The following is a 25,444-nucleotide window of genomic DNA, read 5'->3' as shown; positions in this document are numbered from 1 at the left end:
GAAACGAGATGACAGTTATAAGTGTCGAGGGGCACGAAAGGGAAGCAGTTATCGGAAACGGAGTGAGACAGGGTTGTAGGCTATCCCAGATGTTACTTAATCTGTCTATTGAGTAAGCAGTAAGAGAAACCAAAAGGAAAATTTGGAGTAAGAATTAAAATCCTTGGAGAAGAAATAAGAATTTGAGGTTTGCCGAAGACATTGTAATTCTGCCAGAGACAGCAAAGGACCTGGAAGAACATTCGATGGGAACGTACAGTGTCTTGAAAGGAGGATATAAGATGAACATCAACAAAAGCAAAACGATGATAATGAAATGTAGTCGAAATAAGTCAGGTGATGCAGACGGAGTTAGATTAGAGAATGAGACATTCAAGGTAGTAGATTACTTTTGCTATCTGAGGAGCAAAAGTAACTGATGATGTTCGAAGTATAGAGGGTATAAAATTTTGAATAGCTCTGGCAAGGAAGGCGTTTCTGAAAATGAGAAATTTGTTAATATCATTTATAGATAGTATTTGTATGGAGTGGGACACAGAAGTGAAATATGGACGATAAATAGTTTTGACAAGAAGAGACTAGAAGCTTTCGAAATGTGGTGCTACAGAAGAATGCTGAAGATTAGATGGGTAGATCAAGTAACTAATGTGCAGGTGCAGAAAAGAATTCGGGAAAAGAGGAACTTGTGACATAACATGACTAAAAGAAGGGACACGTTCTGAGGCATCAAGGGGTCACCAATTTAATAGTGGAGGGAAGCACGGACGGTAAAAGTCGAAGAATACACTAAGCAGATTCAGAAGGATGTAGGTTGCAGTAGTTGCTCGGAGATGAAGAAGTTTGCACAGGATAGAGTAGCATGGTCAGCAGCACCAGACCAGTCTCTGTACTGAAGACCACAACAACAACAATTTCATTGTTTGTAACGTATGATTAAGTATATGGTAAAATGCTCTTAGTAATTAAATTATCCTATAATGCTCAAGACCTTGTAGATGGTACTTCTCATTCAAATGCACTGATTCAAATACACTGAGGTGGCATAAGGCACTGTATACCTTGGTATATCATGGTTGAAATGGCTCTGAGCACTATCGGACTTAACTTCTGAGGTCATCAGTCCCCTAGAACTTAGAACTACTTAAACCTAATTAACCTGAGGACAACACACATATCCATGCCCGAGGCAGGATTTGAACCTGCGACCGTAGCGGTCTCGCTGTTCCAGACTGCAGCGCCTTCAACCGCTCGGGTATATCATGTCGGACTTTCTTTTGCCCGGCATAGTGCAGTAACTAGACGTGGCATAGACTCAACAAATTGTTGGAAGACCCCTGCAGATATGTGCTCCTCTGTATCCATCTATAATTGCGAAAGCCTTGTCCGTGCATGATTTTGTGCACGAATTGATCACTCGAATGTGTCCCATTAATGTTAGATGCAAGTCATGTCGGCGATCTGGGAGGCCAAATCAACCGCTCGATTTGTCCAGAATGTTCTTCAACAATCGCGAACAACTCTGGCCTCGTGCCAAGGCTCATTATCATCCATAAAAATCCCATCATTGTTCGGGAACACAATGTCCATGAAGGGATGCAAATGGTCTCCAAATAGCCGAAAATAACCATTTCCAGTTAGTGATAGGTTCAGTTGGATCAGAGACCCAGTCAATTCTATGTAAACACAGCTCACACCATTATGGAGCCACAATCAGCTTGCTCAGTGCCTTTTTGACAACTTGGGTCCATGGCTTCGTTAGGTCTGCGCCAAACTCCAATCCTTCCATCAGCTCTTACCAACTGAAATCGGGACTTGTCTGACCGCTCCACAGTTTTCTAGACATCTTGGGTCCAACCGGTATAGTCACGAGCCCAGAAGAGGCACTGCAGGCGTTATAGTGCTGTTAGCAAAGGCCGTCTCGTCGGTCGTCCGTTGCCATACCCCATGGACGCCAAATTCCGCCGCACTGTCCTAACGAATACGTTCGTCACACACCCTACATTGATTTCTGTGGCTATTTCATGCAATACTACTTATCTTTTATTACTGACAACTCTATGCAAGCCCCTCTGATCTCGGTCGTTAAGTGAAGGCCCTCAGCCACTGCGTTGTCCGTGGGGAGAGGTAATTCCTGAAATTTGGTATTCTCAGAAAACTACTGACACTATGAAGCGCGGAATATTGAATTCCCTAACGGCTTCCGAAATGGTATCTCCCAAGGCGCTTAGCTCTAACTATTACTCCACGTTCAAAGTCTGTTAATTCCCGTCATGCGGCAGTAATGCCGATGGAAATCATTTCACATGAATCACCTGAGTGTAACAGCTCCGCCAATGCATTAACCTTTCATATACCTTGTACGCGCAATACTTCCGTCATCTGTATGTGTGCATATCACTATCCAGTGAATTTTGTCACGTCAGTGTAGTTCCTCAACTGACGTAAAGAGGCTGTGCGAAGGTGCTCCATTCCCCCCACAAAGCAAAGATCTTTGGCAGCAACCTTAATTCATAACAGGGCATTCTGCACGACAATTAATCCCGTTGACTGTGGCGAGGATGGTAGCTTATTTTCTAGAAAAAATGCAGATTAAGTCAAAAGCGCTCCAACAGGGAGAAAGGTGCAACATAGAAACATGAAAGACGTAAACAAGAAACAATATATTGGCATCCCGTTTGCGTCTATGAGCAATGCACACTGTAAGTTGAGATTCTTTTCGAAACGAGAGCATCAATAGTTTCACAATCGAAATTTTGTGAAATAATAAGGTTGGCAAAAAAATGTCTCTGAGCACTACGGGACTTAACATCTCTGGTCGTCAGTCCCCTAGAACTTATAACTACTTAAACCTAACTAACCCAAGGACATCACATAACACCCAGTCATCACGGAAATAATAAGGAGATTGGTCATTGGGTTAAGTTTAGTTTAGAAGTTCTACGCACTTAATAAACTGCATCTTGCTATATTGCATGATACTCATAGCCAACTGACATCAAATAACGACACTATACGTAGCGATGAAGCTTGGAACACCATTGTTATGTAGCGCAGTCGATAAGTTTTTTGGTGAGAAATTATTTATTTCTGACAGTCATTTTTAAGTATGCAGTTCTGCCCTGCCCAATACATGTTGATCGTAAAAGACGTACGTTCACTCATGTGGGCTAGGAAAATGCGAGAGATGCACGTAAAGTACGGAGGTTTCCTTTAATGCAAAATAAATTAAAAAAGAGCTAAAAGCTCTTATACACGTTGGCAGTGCATTGGTCGTGACTGACATGTATATTTTATGAAATAATTAACGTTGTTTTCATAGTTGGACTGAAAAGTAAGAATGAATTCAAAGCAAATGCTATTTATTGTGAACCATACAAACGCGTAGACAGAAGCGACGTATTTAGTTTTGTTTTGTTGTATTTTATTTAAATTATGTTTAATTTAAATATTAGTTGGTTGACTTTAAGGAGGAACATTTCTTTCAGTTCGCTATTGCCTAGAACACAATTGAAAACTCAGGAACCTATTGCACTTTTGTTTTAAATAAAAAAATACTTCTACAACAACTGGAGAAAGTACAGCGGTGTTCAGTTGCTGTTATAATACTTCTGGCTTGTTCAACAAGTAGAAGAATGTCGTTTGACACAATTGCTGCCTGGAGAATTTCTTCGCAGTCTGGTCTTCGCTGCAGTAAAATACGTCACCTGGCCGTTACATTTTTTATAAGGCCTTACCATTTTGTCACTCGCAGCTGTCACGCTACATATCTCCAGGAACACATTTCCGCAGAGTATATCAGGTGCGACGGGGCAAAACGTCCGCAGTGAATATAAATCATGGAGGAACGAAATATCGTGGTGCTGCACCTTCCAGACAACATAAACTGCTTTCAAGTGACTTTATTCCTTACCTCGAGGCCGAGAGTTTTAATATTTACCTGTTTACCTACAAGATTTTTTACCTTTTCACACTGATGCGACAAGTGTCATATCCTGAATGTGAAGATACTCAGCACAATCACAGCTACAACTGCGCTTTCTCCTCCGTGCTAGTTACTAATGATGTGAGAAAAAAATCACTTCTACAATTACTCCCACATCGTAATCGCTGTCAAATGTTCAATGTTCAAATGTGTGTGAGTTCATAAAGGACCTAATGGCTTAGGTCATCGGTCCCTAGACTTACGCACTACTTAAACTAACTCATGCTAAGAACAACACACAGACCAATGGCCGAGGGACGACTCGAACCTCCGGCGGGAGGGGCCGCGCAGTCCGTGACATGATGTCCTAAACCGTGCGGCCACTTCATCGCTGTCAGTTTTCAAAAAATTGTTTCGTATTATTTGTTTGCATTTAAAATAATGTGATGACATTACTAGGTTACTATCTCTGCAAGTATATATTACACACCTAGCAATAGATGAATTAAATTGTAACGAGTATTTTGAGTCGCACTGTATGTTAATAAATGCGTGAAATTTCATGTTTAATACGTAATAACGTAAAATAAAAGTCATTAATTTTCACTTCTCCGACTAATTTTTCATTTTATTTCGTCAGTGTATGTAAACGGAAATATTACCAGCATTAGTACTCCGTCACGTCACTGTAGCATAGGTCAAATAATCGTTATTTGATTCATGCATTATTATCATAAACTTGCGATATCGTTCAAGACCTAAGTACAAATATGGAGTGCGGAAGACAGATGTCACGTGGCTAAACGCAAACGATGTGTTACATTTTATTTCCCAGGTTAGCCGCGTCTGAGCTAGTTTCCTCGTAAAATTAACAACCCTGTCTTTTTCGTTTGAGTGAAAAACGGAAGCATATTTAACGTTTATTATGTCTATATTGTCCTTTAAAAGCCAAAATGGGTTCGTTAGTAATTATAAACTACAATTTCTGTGACTGAACATTGAATATTATCAGTTAAGTATTGCCTAATCTAGAGGTTAAAATTTCGAACAGCCCATGGCATAACGTCTATTATAACCTAATGAAACACTGCCAGGCAAAACGAGCCAGGTTTCAGTTCACAAAGTAATCAATTTCAGTAGGGAAACCCGGAAGTATGTTAGTGGTAAGAAATGCCACATACAAAATTCAACCGAAAATGTGGTGTACGCAACAATGGGCTCCTACATACTCGGCCCCTACACTGACGTATCCACGGTGTTTCCGTAAGAGCGTGAAAAATTGTACAGTATGTAGAGGATGCTCCACTGAGCAATTTGAGGTAGGAAGCCTGGAGTCGGAGAAGTCAAATTAAGTAGATTATAGGAATAAAAACACATTGCTGTGTACTTTCGTATTTACATTAGTTACAGTTAACTCCAAATACCATCACTGACACAATCAACGTACCATTTGTAGTGTGTCTCACAAAATGTGTAGAAACTGGTGGCCTTCACCTCAGTGCAAGTATGACATCGACGAACAAGATTCTGACGCAGACTGACAAATATCCTCGGTGTGTTTGAATCACATCACAGGCACCTACAATTTTGGCAACTAAATCCATCTCCGTATCCACTGGCGTCTCCTACACAAGTGACTTTAGATATCCCCATAGGAAATAATCAAGGGGAATCAGGTCAGGTGAACTCGCATGCCATGGAATAGGACCTCCCCTTCCAGTCCAGCGACCAGGAAATAGAGCACTTAGATGTGTGTGGACATCTACACTGAAGTGAGGTGCATCGTCATGTTGTATCTCATAAACAGCCAAGCGTACGTTCTCTAACAGCTCAGGCAGAACTCCTTCCACGAACCTCAATTATAGGTGACCATTCAGACGGCCAGGGGGATTGTCGCGTACAATGCCGTCCCAGATATTTACCGCAAAATGTATTTGATGGTATGACTCTACTACAGCTGTACGGTTTTCCTCATCCCAGAGTTTCTTATTCTTGCTGTTCGAAATACCATCATGATCAAATGAGGCTTCGCGAGTAAACAGCACGATCTGGAGGAAGTGTGGTCGATCAGTCCATTGTTAGAGCAACCACTACCGCAATGTGACTCTTGGTGAAAAGGCAGTCACAAGCAATGAATGGACTTATTGCGGGTAATATGGGTGTAATTGTTGGCCATGAAGTACTCGCCACACAATAGTTCGTGCAGCGTCCATTTCAAGACGAATACCTGTACTGGGTTCAGCTACAATACAGTTCAGCACCTGCTCTTCAAAATCGGGTGTGTGAGTGGTCCTCGTGTTGCCGAGTCCCTTGTTCTTTCTATGCAATGAACCAGACTCCCGCAGTCGTCGATCGAGAGAATTAGAGAAATAAACACAAGTCGTGACCGATGATGCCTGTTAGGAAATAGTTCTTTCTATAGACTTCCAGCAGTGAGAGAATTGCAACGTACTCCCCCATACACAAGGTACACAAGGCGCATGTCAGTGAGTTCCGCGAAACTTTACCGGTACTGTTCCATCGTATTGGACTGTACGTCTCTGCATAGCACTGAGTAATGAATGGGTCTGTCGTTGATTCATAGCACGCTTTATCATAGGCCAATGTAAATGCGATACAACAGAGCCACCATGTAGGCAAGTGAAGTAAACAAAATGTGCAACACGCATTTTTAGTAATCAGACTCATCCTCCTTGTTTCTTTGCAGGAAATAAAGAATTACGTATAACTAAACAGCACAGTACATGTAAAATTGTACGCATGTTAGTTGGAAATAAGATGGAAAACTGTAATGCTAGACAAAGTGTTAGGCAAGTTTACTTCCATACCTCCTTAAGGTGGATTGTCCGACCCCTGGTTCCCTACCTGAAATTGTCCAGTGGAGCATTCTCTGTGTCCTGTTACATTTTTGTACGCTCTTACGGAAGCAGCGGGCCAGGTACGGCCCCCATTATCACCTCTGACGATGTTTGTCAATAGAATAGTCTCTGAAATGTTTACTGTAAAGCCTCCCGCATCTGCCACAAGGTCCGGGGGCACCAGCAGCGCCGGTACGTGGCTTACAGGTCGCACTACACAGCACAACAGTTGCAGGAACCTATAAGGAGCCGGGCGGTCACGGGTCCGTGTGACACCGCAAATATGGTTTTCCGTGGACACCACTTAGGTCGGTGCCCCACGCTTCGAGAGCCAGTTACGCTCCGGGCTTATACCAACCAACACCCGCAATGAGCCTTCGATAAAGACCAAACGCCTGCCGCTGCCCGGCAAGGTGTCGTCTTGCAGTTCACGCGAACCTCGTATGGTGCTGCACATTCTTCTGCTGCTCCCGAGGGCACTCTTTGCAATATCTTCATGTGACTACCTATGAGCTCATCATATTGTGAGACGTGTCTTAATGGCATCTTGCTGCTCATCCGTGGACTGGCTACGAACACCCAACCTCGTAGCACTATTTCGTTACTTTTCCTTCCTGCAACTTGTCGCTTCAACGTCTCAGCACTCGTTCTAGTATGCACCTGCTAGGACCTTTGACGGATCGATAATTGCGTCAACAAGTTGTATGTGGTAAAGCATCTCAATAAACATCTGTTATTTTAAAGTACTTACCTACATACCGCCAGTTACAGCACTCGGTTAAAGATACTTCACAAAATGCGTCGAAAAAGGACTAATAACCATCTATGCACGGATCGCTATGAACCAAAACGACAGAAATCCTACTAAAATGATTTCATGTGTTCAAAAGCTGTTGACTCGATGCGAAATTTGCTCCCTTTATAAGGAGAGGCAGTGTATGAATGGAGTCATATACAGATTACAACAGCAACAAGTAATGTTTGCACATAGGAGCGAATATAAACAAGTACTGAGCACAACTAATGATAAAGCGACAACGAGAAGGAAGTGGACGGAGTTGATCCCACAGAAATTCTGAAACTGGAAACAGAACTAAATCCATAAAACCTTATGAAAAATACCCCCCTTGTAATTTTTTGCCCCCATTCATCGCACTACGGACATCTGCTTTGGAAAGGATGAAATCTGTTTGGCTGAGAAAAGCCCTTTGATTCAAGGAAGCATCATTCACAATAATGGGAACAAGTGAGACCAACCAGCAACGGAATATCTGATCAGGGGCACTACCATAGCTGCAAAATTTGTAATAAAAGAGTTGTATTGTACACAGGGAGACGCGCAATGAGAACACAGTCCACATAAACAGGAAAGAATAATTTTATAGGAATATGAAAGATATTTACAAGCAAAGCAAACAATGATTAAGTGACCGAGGGCAAGGATCAACAAAAGGTGTAAGTTTATATTCTATTATGTTGGACTTGCGACAATTCTGGGCAAATTATCTCTTTAAATGCTCGGAACTTAATCACATTATCAGTACTTCATTGGTGTAAGCTGAAGTCCAGAAAAGTAAAGTCACTGACCCAAACTTGATAGGGATTAGAAGATAAACACTAAACGGCTTGGTAAAGATTTGGAGGTAAATACGACATGGTGACTGCCTGATGACGATCCCTTATCGACCTTTCGGTTGACAGGCTGCAGACGCTGCCAGAACGTGGCCCAGGGAGCTCGAAGGAATGACTAGTTAAGCAGCTGAGACTGACGTGCCAGTCCGTGTTTGAGGGCCGTTTAGTATGGCAGGATATGGATATAGCTTGAGATACTGCCGAGCACGTAACATGTTAAAGGAATATAATTCCCGAGATCACAGGGCCACTGTACAAGTGTGTTCTGCAGGCAGTAGACCTGGCACCAGTCACGGCAGCTGCCAGAAACTATGGGGACAACAAATCGGCATCTTCCTGTTGTTGCTGAAGTTGTTGTCCAGGAAATTTAAAAATATGTGGGACAAGTGGAGATCGTTATTTGGAATGAAGGTGAGTGCGGCTATCACGGCAGATGTTGCCTGAAGTATGCTGGACATCAGTGTGCTGCAGGTTTGTAGGATGCTGTCTTGTAGGAGATGCACAACTAAAAGAACCTAAGTAACAGGTAACACTGACTCACAAGGTCAAATTGGCTGCGAAGAAAGCAGTTCATGAACATCAACAACGATAGAATGTCACATCTAAAGAGAGGTAAACAGTTCACAACCTCAATAAAAAAATTGAAAGAAAACAAGGCCGTAGCTCTGATAAAGATAATGTCACTGTCACAATGAAATCAGATGATTATGCATGAAAAATAAAAAGAGTTTTGTCAAACACAACATCATGGAAATTAAGAAATATCCTTCACAGTTTTACCAAGGAATGATCGAAGATGCAATGAATGACAACAATCTCCTCTTCACAGTTCGATAAACTAAAGATACACAGCACCTATATTAGGAGCTAACCCAAAGAGCATGAAGATGGAGTCCGCATTAGAACTATAGTGAACTCTCAAAAAAGACCATCATACCAGCTCATCAAGAAACTGCTCAGAATCCTAAGGAAGGCATACACCTCCGAAACCATCACATGCGTCAGGAACAACAGAGAATTAACTCAGGCAGTAACAGACACGCAGGTACCTGATGAAGCTGGACTACCATTTTCTGATAGTGTGAATCTGTATGTCGATGTCCCAGTAAATTCAACAGTAGACCTCAATAATAAAAATTTTAATATATTCAAGCCAACCGGACCAATATAAATTAAAGAGCTTATGAATCTCCCAGAACTTTTGTTGAAACGTAATTCTTTTTAATTTAAGAACTTTCATGAGCAACAAAAAGATTTAGCAATGGTGTCAAATTTCTGGCCTGTTAACTGATACTTACACTCATTATTTACGAACCAGAATCTTTGTACAAATCATACATTAGGTAACAAAATAACTTACCTTTACTTATACGTAAACAAAAATGTACGGCACAAACTACAAGACACATTCCTCACAAGTAGACAAAGAAATTACGTTATATGAAGATGAGCCTGGATACCCTTTATTTCCATGATATAACTCATTTTCTCCAACCCATTAATCACGGGAAGCCCACACGAACAGAGTGCTCCAGCATGCCACATGCAACTCTTTCTCACAGGAGATCTGCAATATTCCCTCCGTCATCGTTGATACACGCATCACGCAGCCGTCGTAGCGGACGCGCTGATTTGTCCGTGGAATATTGCGTGTGTTTTCGCGGCCTTCCATAATATGGGCACGGAGACTCTGAACATCTTGTACTGGGGTTCAATAGACAAGAGCTTTCAAATGTCCTCACAAATAGAAGAGCTTTCAAATGCCCCCACAAGCAGAACTCCGGTGGGTTCGGTTTTGAAGAGCGTGTTGGCCACGCAATTGGTCCACCTCTTCTATCCATCTGTCATCGAATCTATTATTTACGAGCTGACGGACATTATCTGTCAACTGAGGAGGTACTAAACCAAGCATGAAGAACGTCTTTGGCGCACAGCTAAAGGCACATCTGCTGAAAGATCACGTACAATATTGTCTACGAAACTATAATTTTGTCTGTTGAGCCAGAGAGGAGGAAAGTAGTTCCTACCAAACAGTCAACAACAATGTCGGCCCAAACGTTGACACAGAATCTTTCTTGATGTTTTCCTTCAACAGTTGGGGGTGGATTGATACCTGCCAGTATATGCCGATTGTGAAAATTTACAATCAGATCTCGTTGAAAGCCGTTGGAGAAAATGAGTTGTAACTTTGAAACAAAGCGTTTCCAGACCCATGTTCATATAAAGCCATGTCTTTGTCAACGTGTGATGAATGTGTCCTGCAATTTGTGCCATGCATTTTTTTCAGGACAATAAAACTGAAGCGTAACAATTATGAAAACTATTGAGCCAGTTCCATTCCAACATCAAAATTTCTTCGAGCACGAGACAGGTAAAGCATTGCATATCCTAGACCTAAGAATTTGAATAAAATAATAAAAGACACACCTTCACCGTATACGGATTGAACACAAATATAACACAATCTTCCGTCCCATTACAGAAAAACTAGCAGGACACAGATGTATGATTAAGGTAGCAGCGGACATCCCAAAAGCACCAAATGATGGTGACGGACCTACCCCAATGAAACAAACAAGTGATAAGAACTGATAATTGCGAACCGCAATTGATATTCTGCTTAATAAAATTAAAAGAAAGGCATTAGAAATAAAATAATACATTTGTTACCAACAAAACTAAAATAATTTTTTTTAGTATTATTCATTGGAAAAGCCTCGTATAAATAAAGGAGTAGCATTGCATAGAGCTAGCACACAGAAAGTAAAATAAAGCACGTCCTTCACAGCTGCAACCAATTTGAAGTGATGAACATTAGCAGCCATAACTCAACAACACTATACACCCTTTACATAGATAAGACGAGCATATTATTTGTCATACGATATAATAAACACATGTCAGTTGTTTCATTTCATTTGTATTCTTAAAATGAAGTAATATAACTTTATTACTAGGTTACTATCTCAACAACTATAAATTACACACTAAGCAACAGAAGCAGGAAACGGTAACGAGTATTTTGAGTCCCTCTGTATGTTAATAAGCATGTCAAATCTCGTGTTGAATATGTAAGAATGTAAAAAGAAAAACGTAGTTAATTGTCAGTCCTCTAACAAGGAATCCGTTGAATGTGAAGTCGCAAAAGGCATTCGACGCCCCGCATATTGTGTACCATGCAGCCACAATATTGGCTGCTAACGGCAACAGGAGGCGGAAGTAGAGGGATCCAATGGCTAACATAGGAAGGGCCTGAGGACCATAACTGAACTGCTTAGTTACGATTAACTCACAATAGTGCCATAGTGCCAGTGTTCTTGATATGAAGCAGGGCAATGACAACGATAAACTAAAGAAAACATTGCATTATATCAACAACAACTGTGGCTGAAGTTGACATTCCGTCAGAAGGGAATCCAAGCAACTTCACAGAGTGAGAAAGAAGTGATAGATGACTACTAACGTTTCTGCAAGATGAGTCTGTGGAATGTGTGGTGTCGTATACATTCGACTGTGGGGACAATGTACTTAAGTAGAACAATGATGCAGTTCATCATCCTTGTCGAATTGGGAGAGACAAATCCCGCCTCCAGCGAACGTAGTAAAGGGCAGTCATTGTCCAAGGAGCAGGTGCTAAACGTAATTACGTACCTGAAGATCATACGCAGGATAGTAAGGGGACACTTATGAACTAATTTTGAATAAGTGAAAAGTGTGGGACATTGCAGTTCTTATCATCTGGAACCGCTGGACAAATTCACCCTCCGGATGCTTGGTTTTCTTCCCTGCTTATGAAACATATCTGCAGCTACGTCGCAAAGGCAGCAAGTTTCACGACACGCTCCACGGCAGACAGTTTCGCATTCGGTTGCATGCCATCACATTCCATCGGTTCGCATCATTCCGTTACACCAATATGGTTCTATATGCATTGTTTACGGGTGGATACCTAGCTGAACCTTCTGCAAGGTTCGTAACTCCCAAGGAGTTTGCCTTCAATATTGACGGTGTGAACCTTTGTAATCACTGTGGCGCAGGATTTTTAATTCGGTGTTCATGGCGCAAGTCAGTGGTTTGTGTTGAACATTTCTTGAACGTCGCCGACGTCCGTTTTGTGAAGTGTAATACGTACATCCGTGGGAGGTTGATCTCACCACATCCTGGACGCTCATTTTCCATCGCCCTCCTGATTCACATGATGAATCACCTCCACCTAATATTTTTCCAGTCATAATTATTAACACAAAACTTTCAGAGGGGCATTACTAAAGATTGAAATTGCGACCACGCACTCAAGAGGTTCCTTGTAAGAAACTTTTTATTTTATTTCATCAAATTATGTAAACGGAAAGGTACGAAATTCAACACTGCCTCACACGACTATGACGTTGGTTAAATATGTGTCGTTGAATAAGGCAGTCTTGTAATAAAGAACCTAAATCGTTCAAAATGTTTGTACGAATGCGGAAGTTTTTCAGAAATGCGGCTAATGTATGTTATGTGGTCAGACAGACACACGTGGTTTGAAACAATACTTTTTTTTTCCTCTATAGAAAGAGAATTGCAGGGCGAGCTGGAATCCAAAATCCTTACGCCAGTGATACAAGTGCCCATAATCGGGAAACGTGGTGGCAAAGCCATAAAACTGTGGTATAGTAGAAGAAAATCATTTGGTCGGATGAATATTGCAGCACACTGCTTCCAACTTCTGGCTGAGTTTACATCCCAAAAGTAAAACGAGGGGTGAGTTCTGTCATGATTTGGACAGCCCTATAGTGGTACTGTACAAGATCGGTTTACTGCCTAGGATTTAATTGTTATTTTAGCTGACGAGGTCCATCGGTAGTACGATTTTTGTTTCCCAATGGTGATGCTTTTTTTTCAAGACGACAGGACGCTGTCCACACAACTCGAATCGTCCGCTACTGGTCTCGTGTGCACGAGGATGAAGTGTCTCACCTCCTCTGGTTACTACTCTCACCACATCTCATTGTCACTGAACCTCTGTGGTCTACTTTGGAGAGAAGGGTGCACAATCGCTATCCACTTGCACCATCGTTACCTCAACTTGCTATTACTTTTCAGCAAGAATGGTATTAGATGGTCTTCAAAACCTTACAGAAACCAATTCTATCCATTCAAAGAAGAATGGAAACTTTTTTGAATTCCAACAATTGTCCTACATCGCATCAGGCATGGAAATGTGTTGTGTTTCGATACTATCTTCCAACCCCCCACCCCTGTGATCACGGCTTCAAAATTTTTGTACGTGATATAGGCCCTACTGTCTCAGAATTAAATTAAAAACCAAGGTTTTCGTGGTTGTAAGGCAAATGTAGAACTAATATTCGCCTCCCAATTTGTACCTATTGGGAGCTCCTCTATATGAGTATTTCCTCGCCTACTATTCTTCTGAATACTCCCTGCAATGGATTATTACTCGAAAACCTGCTCGATCTAGAATATGAAGAATACACGCAGGAAAAGAAAAGTAACACTTTAGTATTTCGACCCACATGTCACAGGGCATGTGGGACAAAGTTTCGTCTTACTATCCCCTTAGTCACATACCTTCTGTGGTGACAGTAGCTTATCAATGATAACTGGACTGATCCCCAATGTAGTTCGTAGTCATTTCTGAGCTGCACAACCAGTCAGAGAAGCAAGATAAGTGTTGAATTCCATTCTGCAGCACTAACGTATTCACTTTGCTCGTTTGATACATTAAAATGGGACATACAATTGTTCGTACCTCTTGCTTGTACATGAAATGATCTCACAGCGATTACTACGAAAAAGTGGGGGGAATTTTATTTACGTTAATTTGCGTTAATATACAGGGCAAGGATTTACTTGGCGCGGCTCCCCTACTGGGTGACTAAATCGTTCACTGCACGCAGAGTGTCGTACGGAATCCTGATCGGTCAACGTGAGAGTGATAAACAAATTATTGAACGCAACTAAAATCCAAAGATCCGGTAGGACCATACACTGACTAAATTATTCTCTCTCCTCTCTCTCTCTCTCTCTCTCTCTCTCTCTCTCTCTCTCTCTCTCTCTCTCTCTCTCTCACTGCACAGAGTCTTTGGTACGTTACTGACTTCATACGGATTATCTCTGAGTGAATGGTAAATGTAGTATACCTGTGTGACAACTGTCGTGGGAATTCAGCATAAACTGCATGTAGGGCAATTATCTGATTCGTTATAGGATTCCGGACACGTACACAAGAAAATAATCGGTACAGACAGGAATTAGCAAGAGGAGAAGTGGCAAGTTCACTCCAACAGATATAATTTTAGTTGTGAGATACTCATTTATTGCAATGAATGTTGGCATTTCCTAAAGTCGTGGGCATGAACTCTCTGTCTCTTTATCTAATTAAACGTGTTGGTAATGAAGAGCAGGAGGTCTGCGAACATGTGGCATCCGATAGCAACCTAAAATCAGTCACTACCGTAATCAGCACTGTTTTCAGAATACTGGCCACAAATGCTTCTCTTTTCTAGCCACACGTGGTAATACAAAGGAAGGATTTAGCGGAAACCTTTTCATTGACTTCATAAGCATTCCACCTGAATGGTCTCGAACTAACACTATACCATAAGTGTAAGATCTTGAAGTCCATACGAAACAAGTTAAACTTAACATGCACAGTTAAACACGGTAAGTCAATCCCTACTACTAATGGCTCTGATACCATCAAGTCTGAAAACTTCTAAATGTTAACCGTAGTTAACAATCAACACCGCGTTGTAGCAGAACGTGAGTAGCAACCAATTTCTTCCTCCGCACGCTGCGTTCAGAACGAGATTTTTTTAATGGAGGGGCAGCCCCCAACCAATCGTTTATAACCACCTAAAAGCGCTGTGCCAATTAGGTTTCATTTCCTCCAGAGCAGATAAAAAGTTACAGAACGTACGAGAAGGTTCTACACACGATCCTATAGGAACAATCAAAGGACGACTCTTAGAACAGAAGGAAGCTTTGCTTCTGCCATTGAGCTTCGTACCCGCCAGCAAGGTTTGAAACGAAGCCTACAAATATTTCCTCGATTCCAGGGAAAGAAAGATAGGAAAAACTGTCTGTAATTTGCAACTAAGTCGCAGCGTTCCCGTCTCTTTAACGTGGCCAAACAACGACTTGGTATATGACAGAGAATTACGCTGCTAATTTTAGAAAATGAATCTATACATTTTATAAAAATGGTCGATTTCAGCCACACTTGGTGCATAATAACTTACTGTCTGGCAATAGTCGCTGTCGGGGTAAGAACCAACTATCTACCAAAGGGGTAAAAAATGAAATGATCGTATGGCATTGATGGCCGGAAGGCCCCATGGGGGTAAATTTGACCACCGAGTTGCAAGTTTTATTTCAAGTAATGAAAGATTGGGGGACTTAAGTTTCGGTGATGATAAAATAATGGCGAGGACAACACAACACCAGTCCACAAGCGGAAAAAATGTCCAACTCATCCGGGAATCCAATCCGGGCCCGCTGGATGTTAGGTAAACACGTTACCACTCAGATAAGCAAGCGGACATCAAAGAGGTGAGGGTAAAAAAGAATACCTAGATTTTATTTATCAAGTATTTGATAACGAGTGCACTTACTGACTTGAAACTAACTTGATACAAAATTGCAAACTGTCAGGAAACTTTTTCTCGCTCATAAGGCCCACAAAATGATGAAAGGAAAAACAAATTATTACTTACTTCACTTTCGCTGTTCATGCAGTAAAACTGCCGCTTCACGTATGGTGTTTAAATTTATTACTTCTTTGCTACTAACTCTATACGCAACATGTACCGTTTACAGTATCCACACACGCTGCTGAAAGTACCTACAAAATTATATTTTTGTACAACACACAGTTCAGGAAATATGACGTTGTAAACATTGATCTGTGTGAAAACGAAACAGCATGGCGAAATTCGTTTGACATATAGATTGCATATCTGTACATTAATATGTGAATTTCACACTCCTGGAAATGGAAAAAAGAACACATTGACACCGGTGTGTCAGACCCACCATACCTGCTCCGGACACTGCGAGAAGGCTGTACAAGCAATGATCACACGCACGGCACAGCGGACACACCAGGAACCGCGGTGTTGGCCGTCGAATGGCGCTAGCTGCGCAGCATTTGTGCACCGCCGCCGTCAGTGTCAGCCAGTTTGCCGTGGCATACGGAGCTCCATCGCAGTCTTTAACACTGGTAGCATGCCGCGACAGCGTGGACGTGAACCGTATATGCAGTTGACGGACTTTGAGCGAGGGCGTATAGTGGGCATGCGGGAGGCCGGGTGGACGTACCGCCGAATTGTTCAACACGTGGGGCGTGAGGTCTCCACAGTACATCGATGTTGTCGCCAGTGGTCGGCGGAAGGTGCACGTGCCCGTCAACCTGGGACCGGACCGCAGCGACGCACGGATGCACGCCAAGACCGTAGGATCCTACGCAGTGCCGTGGGGGACCGCACCGTCACTTCCCAGCAAATTAGGGACACTGTTGCTCCTGGGGTATCGGCGGGGACCATTCGCAACCGTCTCCATGAAGCTGGGCTACGGTCCCGCACATCATTAGGCCGTCTTCCGCTCACGCCCCAACATCGTGCTGCCCGCCTCCAGTGGTGTCGCGACAGGCGTGAATGAAGGGACGAATGGAGACGTGTCGTCTTCAGCGATGAGATTCGCTTCTTCCTTGGTGCCAATGATGGTCGTATGCGTGTTTGGCGCCGTGCAGGTGAGCGCCACAATCAGGACTGCATACGACCGAGGCACACAGGGCCAACACCCGGCATCATGGTGTGGGGAGCGATCTCCTACACTGGCCGTACACCTCTGGTGATCGTCGAGGGGACACTGAATAGTGCACGGTACATCCAAACCGTCATCGAACCCATCGTTCTACCATTCCTAGACCGGCAAGGGAACTTGCTGTTCCAACAGGACAATGCACGTCCGCATGTATCCCGTGCCACCCAACGTGCTCTAGAAGGTGTAAGTCAACTACCCTGGCCAGCAAGATCTCCGGATCTGTCCCCCGTTGAGCATGTTTCGGACTGGATGAAGCGTCGTCTCACGCGATCTGCACGTCCAGCACGAACGCTGGTCCAACTGAGGCGCCAGGTGAAAATGGCATGGCAAGCCGTTCCACAGGACTACATCCAGCATCTCTACGATCGTCTCCATGGGAGAATAGCAGCCTGCATTGCTGCGAAAGATGGATATACACTGTACTAGTGCCGACATTGTGCATGCTCTGTTGCTTGTGTCTATGTGCCTGTGGTTCTGTCAGTGTGATCATGTGATGTATCTGACCCCAGGAATGTGTCAATAAAGTTTCCCCTTCCTGGGACAATGAATTCACGGTGTTCTTATTTCAATTTCCAGGAGTGTATTTTATATATGTGACATATATGTGAGCATAAACTGATCATCACCTGGATCGATTTCAGCCAAACTTGGTGCAGATAATACTTACTGTCTGGAAAGAAATACTAAGAGGGTAAGAACCAACAACCTCCTACAGGACTGGAGTGATAACGTGGAAAAGGAAATGGGGAGGATGAGGTATACAAAGAGAGAGGGGCCAGGGGGTTGCAGACACAGGTGTGAGGGAGGGGGAGAGGGACAATAAGAGGCGAAGGAGAATATGGACAGAAAGAAGGGGAGAAGGAGAAATTGGCGGTGACGAGAAGATAGAGGGGGAAGGAGGGGACAGTATCAGAGGGGAAGGAGCAGATGGACAGAGGGAGGAAGAACAGATGGTCAGACAGAATGGAGAGAAGTAGGTGGGCAGAAATGGAGATGTAGGGTGTAGCAGATGGACGGAGAGTGGGGCAGTACGAGATGGACCACAGACTTCGGGGTGCAGCAGGTCGACAGAGAGAAGGGGGAAAGGAGAGTGACATAGAGTAAGGCAGAGGAGATGTACAGAGAAAGGAAAGCAGGAGGCAGGAGATGTACTTCCAGAACTGGAATTAACACATACCCAGGCAATGCCGGGTAATCAACTAGTAAGGAAGCGAGATAAAATGTAACGTGCAACGGAATTTCTTCCTAAGTCGTCGGGACATGATTTAAGAATACATAATCAATAAAGAAGTTAAATAAGCTTATAATAAATTTTAGCAAGATAAAATCATTAAGGGAGTACGAAAACAAGTTAAATGTTTCAACATTTCCACGTTAATGCTTCGGTGTTACGGTTATATTTTATCCACCGTTTCACTCAGTTCTCTGTTTTTTTTATTATTTTCTTTTTTTCTTTTTCTGGTAACCAGTGTGCCAGTAAAGAAACTTCTGCGAATGCCGGAATGATTTCGTAAATGAAATCTCCCTCATTATCCACATCAGTTAGCGCTTTATTTCTGATTGTCTCACTGCCGTCTGGTAGACGCATACCAGTACCTAAACAGTGAACAGGCAGTTTGGAGCGCTCGTGCCTACCTGCCGGGCAGCCTCCTCCATGAAACACGCGTAGACGGCGACGTTCTGCATGAAGATCTCGTCCTTGTTTTCCAGCGTGGCCCCGGACACTGGCGCGTACTCCACCACGGCGGCCACGTAACTCTGCGAATTCCGCGAGGAAGCCTGCGCATAATGGGAGAACAAGTTCAGCATGGGTAAGCAATACCAGCTTCAGAATATAAAAAAAGCTATAGATTGCATCGCCTACGCAGACGATCCGCTAGTCTGCCAACGGTTGGGCTAAATTAGGGGAAAATAGTAGTTTAGTTCTTGAAAGACTAAGTGGCTGGGCATAGATAACAAAATAACGATAGCAGCGCACAAAGTAGTATATTTGTTACTAAAAAGAACATTGTCAAGTACGAGAAACCCCAAAATCAGAATAATGAATAACCTGTGAAAAGACAAAAAATACGTAGTAACTTGACATAAACATTAACGAAAAGCAAAACTTTTATGCATGTGTAGAAGTCGTCCGCCAGAGAGGCAACAGCAAAATAGCAACAATTAGTCAAAGAAGATTTCAACTGCCACTAAGTGCAATAAGAACGTACCACAACGTAATCTTAATCGCTGTTGCGTGCTACGCGTCTACGTTTGGACACAGAGAGCAGAACAGGGAGGACAGCACAGGCTTTACGGCGAGCAAAGGGAGGCGTGCTTCTGCATACAGAACAACAGTGACTGAAGCGCTGCTGGCGATACGAGGCTTGTTACCTCTGGAACTAGCCGTAAGAAAGAGAAGTGCACAATATTGGCTCAAAATGGGCGAGTATGATAAGATTAAAGAGATACTGGGTAGAAGCGCCAAGTCGAATAAAGAATTAAAGGCATGCTTCATTGCAGAATGGCGAGATATCTGGGACAGGATAGAAACAGGGATGAGAACATAGCTGTTCCTTTGTAACATAAAAGGAACATGTTGAATGTCATACTTCCCTCTGACCAAAGCTGCTATACAATACCTGTCGGTAAATGACCCATGTCCCAAGCACTTATTAAAAATACAACAATGCACCACACTTGTGAATGTGTAGCATCGACACCCCGGACCAAATAGTTTGGGAGTGTGCCATTAGACCAGATGTTATAAATCAGGATTGGCATGTCTTCGGTAACACAGCGGTCGATAATATAATAAGGAATGAGGTGCTGTGGCATAATCCGAACTCGATGACAGTTGAAATCTCAGGTTATGAACTGCAAGCCTATATGGCTGAGAGAAAAGCGGGAAAAGGCCATACGTTATATCAATGAGACGCACCACGCCAGAACGTCGACCTACAATAGCATTGGGGAATCAGTGAGCAGATGAGCTTTGGAGAGGACCAGGAGGCATTTCTTGAGACCTTGACAGCCCTCTCCCAATATCAACACCTTTGTTGTCAGAGCAGTACAGTCCCAGTGACTCCTGTATTGCGCTTCAGAGCGCGGGGGCTAACTATCTAGTGTAACGTATCGCTGTGTAACACCATAGTGCTTAGTTATACCGAAATATACGAAATTATGTTAAAATAGTATCTGCGATATTCAAGCAAATTCATGCGCAACATTTGGTTCGTTTTTGTTATCAAGGTAACAGACTAAAAGAAAATAGCACACACATCAATAAAAATATATAAATAAAGCTCTAGCAATCGTACTTCATATCTAATGCGAAAATGTCATGAGCTCACCGGCCAGAAAATTATTCATTCCTTTAAAAGAGATTTGCAGCACTGTGTACTGTGAGGAACTGGTACAAGGTAATGGCACTCCAGCGCTAACGTAACTCGTGGCATTGAAGTGGCGTGTGTAGTTGAGTCAGTTGCATGGAATAAGCTCAGCGTGATGCGTGCACGTGAAGATGCGACAGAACAGGAGAAAACAAGTATAGCTTTCAAGCGAACACCTGACCCTAGTGTGAATGAAACTGTCAGGTTTGTTGGTGTATCAACGTCGGCTCGCCAACAATTATACAACGTATCGTGTGCCATTAGCAGTCGTGTAACATGATGCAACTACGATGATCGAAAAAAATTCCTAACCAACAACGAACGGAGATGAGTGGCACACTTCGTATACGATAATCTTTTTCAAATTCCATAGCAAGTGCTGCGAGAAAAGAATGTAAGTCCACTTCGCTCTGTGCCCGTGCATTCATCGAGACGGGAACTAAAATAATAAACAAAACACTATGACCAGCTACTTAATAGCGTAACAGTACAGCTAGGGAAGGCCATACAAGACGATTCTGCATGTGAAGATTGGCGGAACCAACTTAAGCGGTGAGTTTCTTAAAATTTTCTTTGTTAATTGCGAGCTATTTTGGTGTTGCACTCTATCATCATCAGATCCTCAGTCGGCTGTAATAGGATCAAAACCAACTGACCATCCTGAGACTGGTTTGATGCAGCTCTCCATGCTACTCTATCCTTGGTTCTTCATCTCCCAACACCAACTGCAGAATACATCCTTCGGAATCTGCTTAGGGTATTCATCTCTTGGCCTCCCTCTACGATTTTTATCCTCCACCCTGCCCTGCAGTACTAAATTGGTGATCCCGTGATGCCTCAGTACATATCCTACCAACCGATCCTTTCTTCTAGTCAAGTTGTGCCACAAACTCTTCTTCTCCCCAATTCTGTTCAATACCTCCTCATTAGTTATGTGATGCACTCATGTAATCTTCAGCATTTTTCTGTAGCACCACATTTCGAAACCTTCTATTCTCTTCTGGTCCAAACTATTTATCGTCCATGTTTCATTCTCATACGTGGCTACACTCCTACACTAACACTTGCATCAATACTTTATGTTAACAAATTTTTCTTCTTCAGAAACGCTTTCCTTGCCATTGCCAGTCTACATTTTACATCCTCTCTACTTCGAGTATCATCAATTATTTTGCTCTCCAAATAGCAAAACACTTTTGCTACTTTAAGTGTCTCATTTGTTAATCTAAATCCCTCAGCATCACCCAACTTAATCCGACTACATTCCATTATCCTCGTTTTGCTTTTGTTGATGTTCATCTTATATCCTTCTTTAAAAAAACTGTCCATTACGCTCAACTGCTCTTCCAAGTCCTTTGCTGTCTCTGACAGAATTACAATGTCATCAGCGAACCTGAAAGTTTTTATTTCTGCTCCATGGATTTTATATCTACTCAGAACTTTTCTTTTGTTTCCTTTACTGCTTGCTCAATATACAGATTAAATAGCATCGAGGAGAGGCTACAACCCTGTTTCACTCCCTTCCCAGCCACTGCTTCCCTTTCATGTCCCTCGACTCTTATAACTGCCATGTGGTTTCTGTACAAATTGTAAGTAGCATTTCGCTCCCCGTATTTTATGCCAGCCACCTTCAGTATTTGAAACAGAGTATTAAAGTCAATATTGTCAAAAGCTTTCTCAAAGTCTACAAATGCTAGAAACGTAGGTTTGCCTTTTCTTAACCTTTCTTCTAAGATCAGTCGTAGGGTCAGTATTGCTTCACGTGTTCCAACATTTCTACGGAATCCAAGCTGATCTTCCCCGCGGTCGTCTTCTACCAGTTTTTCCATTCGTCTGTAAAGAACTCGTGTAAGTATTTTGCAGCTGTGACTTATTGAACTGATGGTTCGGTGATTTTCACATCTGCCAACATCTACTTTCCTTGGGATTCGAATTATTATATTATTCTTGAAGTCTGAGGGTTTTTGCCTGTCTCATACATCTTGCTCACCTGATGGTAGAGTTTTGTCAGGACTCGCTCTCCCATGGCTGGCAGTATTTCTAATGGAAGTAGACAACATTCCATTAGAACTACTGACCATCCTAGTAGGTTTAATCCAATTATTGTCAACTGAGGACATGACGATGGTGAATTTATGCTCAAAAACCAGACAGAAAACTTCGAAAAACACACATTTGAAGGCGTTCTTATCAATCGTCATATACTAACTGGCCATCTTCCCGTTTTCCATAGAAGATGGATGTACGGCAGTTCTGCGTGGCATTAATTGACAATTTCCGTAGGTATCTAGCACCAGATGTCTTCCCACTGATTACGCAATTTTCATAAGCTTCTGGCCACTGGTGTAAGAACGCAGATCTGGTGCCAGTTACGGTATCAGATTTGTTACAACAGGTTAAGATCAGACACGTTTTCTGAGAAAGACGCCAATCTTAGTTCAACATCATAGTTCTCAAACCACTGTAGCACGATTCTAGGCTTGTGGTACTAACAGTTATCCTGCTGGAAGATGCCATTTCCTTCGGGGGAGGCATGAAGAGTAAGTGGATGTAGACGAATCACAGTATAGCACACATACTGCGCAGCAGTCATGGTGCCGTCGATTTCCACCACAGGTGCAGTGGGAGACAACTTCAGTGTCCTCCACGATATAATACTGACGCCGACGCTCATCGTCCTTGGTGCAGTGTATGTTTCGAGCAGCCATTCGCCTGTATGACGGGGTATCCGAAAATAACCATCGACCTGGTGTAAGAAGCATCTCTAGTCATCCGACCAGGCAATACGTTTCTATTGATCTATGGTTCAGTCTCCATGATCCCATGTCAGTGTCCATCATATCTGGCAGTGTGGTTGGGACATGGGAAGATGTGGAGTCGTTTCTTGAAGAACCTCATGTTCAATGATGTGCACAAGAAGGTGTAGTCCGAACACGTGTGCCTGCCCCAACGTTGTATTCTGTCTTGAGATCTGTCACAGATCGCTGTCTGTACTACTCTGACGAGTAGACGAGTCTCCGACGTCTGCATACTGCGATGCTGTATGGACGTTTAACATCTTGTTGTCTACTTGTGGCTCCATTGTCCTTCATCTTATTACGTAGATGCTCACGAAAGTAGCAGGCGAACAGCCGAACAATTTAACCGTTTCCACGATGTTCGTTCTTAGAAAGCGGGCTATAACAATTCCCCTTTGTCTGACTTGCTTATGTAAGTGGATCTTCCCACGTTCGACATACGTCGTCGCTAGAATTAATCCCTATTAGCCTCTGCTCCTCTTTTATGCCTTCCTTACAGCGTTACGTCGCCTTAAATCCATGATGGTGCCATTAAATCTTGTATTTAGTAGATCTCATTTCTTTTTGGCCTCGTCAGTGATCTCATTATGCCAGTCACACTCGCTCACATACCCAACATCGACTGGGCCATCATTTGGTGTAACAGTAACACCCCATCATTGGTGTAAGCTACCGAGATCATAACATCCATTTTGTCCTATAAAACTTTGACTTCATAGCAGCATTTGTGAATTATATAAATTTCCAAAGATTTTAAAGACTATCGGAGAGCTTGAAGTTTGTTGATGACAAACGTACTAATCAAACTCAAATATGATGGGACTAGTTAATAAATTAACGACTGCTACACAGTGAACATACGAAATCTGAACCCCACGAAAATTAAGGTTACGAAATTTAAGATCCACTGACACCAGAAATCGACTTTACTGACTGTAAACAACATCTGAAACTATAAAATTCCTTGTATTACAATTAGACACAGGGGTAACATGCAGCCAACACATAAAGAAGCAAAGTGGTGTAACTCCATGCCATCAAACGTGCCTAGTCAGAGTTCTGATTTGTTCTAATTTGTTTACATTTGTGACATCACATACCTTGACATATCTACGAAATCAGTGCCACGATACCACAAGACATGGACTCTTATCGATGACGTCATTTAGTGTTGGGAAAATTTGAAAAACAAAAAATGCAAAAAATTACAAAATTTGAGATGTTGGAACTAGCCGACTTGTGCCCTGTAAACCCCTTCCTTGCTTCTCCTCCTCCCCCTACATAAACCCTCTCCAGAAAATATGTGTTTAGCACTAAAATGAAATAGCAAACACATCCTAGTATTTTAGCAGCTATTAAAATTCCTCAAAAAATCACAATTTTATATCAAAACATACGAAAGCACACATACATATTTCAGTTTCCTATGTTCTGACTCTTTACAAAAGAAATGTTGAATGGAGTCTATTTGTGCACACTTGTATGTGGCACCAGAGAAAGCTAAGAAAATTAATAAATTAAAATGAAACTAGTAGACTGTAAGCGATGAATGTTATTGATATGCTCGATAATGTGGATCGCTGACCGTGAGCGACCGCAGAGCCGAAGATACTGCTTCTGGTCTCAGACTGTAGTGTTGAAGTAAATGAGAGGTGGGCGCACCGTTGTATGTAGATGTCTGTGAGGGAAAGACTATGAACTAGGCTGTCTTAGAGGTTTGCTGTGTGAATCCACCAAGTGTTAGATTAATTTAGGTATGTCAATATTGTTGAACTTGAAAGTAGAAGTCTTCATGCAATCAAGGTAAAGACGTTAAATAATAATGACTTTTGCTTTTGCCAGAACGATAGTATAGATAAGTTGACTGATAATTTGTAATTATTGAATAACCCCAAAATGTATGTAAACTGTCTTGATAAAAAGGCTAATTAGATATTTTACTTTTGTAATGCTTCCAAGATTTGCTAACAGAACTATATGCAATTTGATGATATGAATTTATACTGGTTTAAAGAGGTTACCTAATACTTGCGGTTT

The 25,444-nt window shown here is 42.4% G+C and overlaps 1 protein-coding gene across 4 annotated transcripts in view; it reads right to left on the bottom strand.

The window, feature by feature from the left end:
• Positions 1 to 25,444, bottom strand: part of LOC126272290 (uncharacterized) — a 369,363-nt gene that overhangs the window by 115,421 nt on the left and 228,498 nt on the right. For all 4 annotated transcript variants that reach the window (XM_049975054.1, XM_049975052.1, XM_049975050.1 and 1 more), the window contains exon 3: positions 18,874 to 19,017. In XM_049975054.1, the coding sequence (XP_049831011.1) occupies positions 18,874 to 19,017 (144 nt within the window). The remainder of the gene's footprint in view (positions 1 to 18,873; positions 19,018 to 25,444) is intronic.

Source organism: Schistocerca gregaria, chromosome 5 (genome assembly GCF_023897955.1).
Source record: "Schistocerca gregaria isolate iqSchGreg1 chromosome 5, iqSchGreg1.2, whole genome shotgun sequence".
In the NCBI taxonomy this organism is placed as follows: Eukaryota; Metazoa; Arthropoda; class Insecta; order Orthoptera; family Acrididae; genus Schistocerca; species Schistocerca gregaria.
The sequence above is the reverse complement of the archived record's forward strand: the minus strand, read 5'-3'. Positions and strand labels throughout refer to the sequence as shown.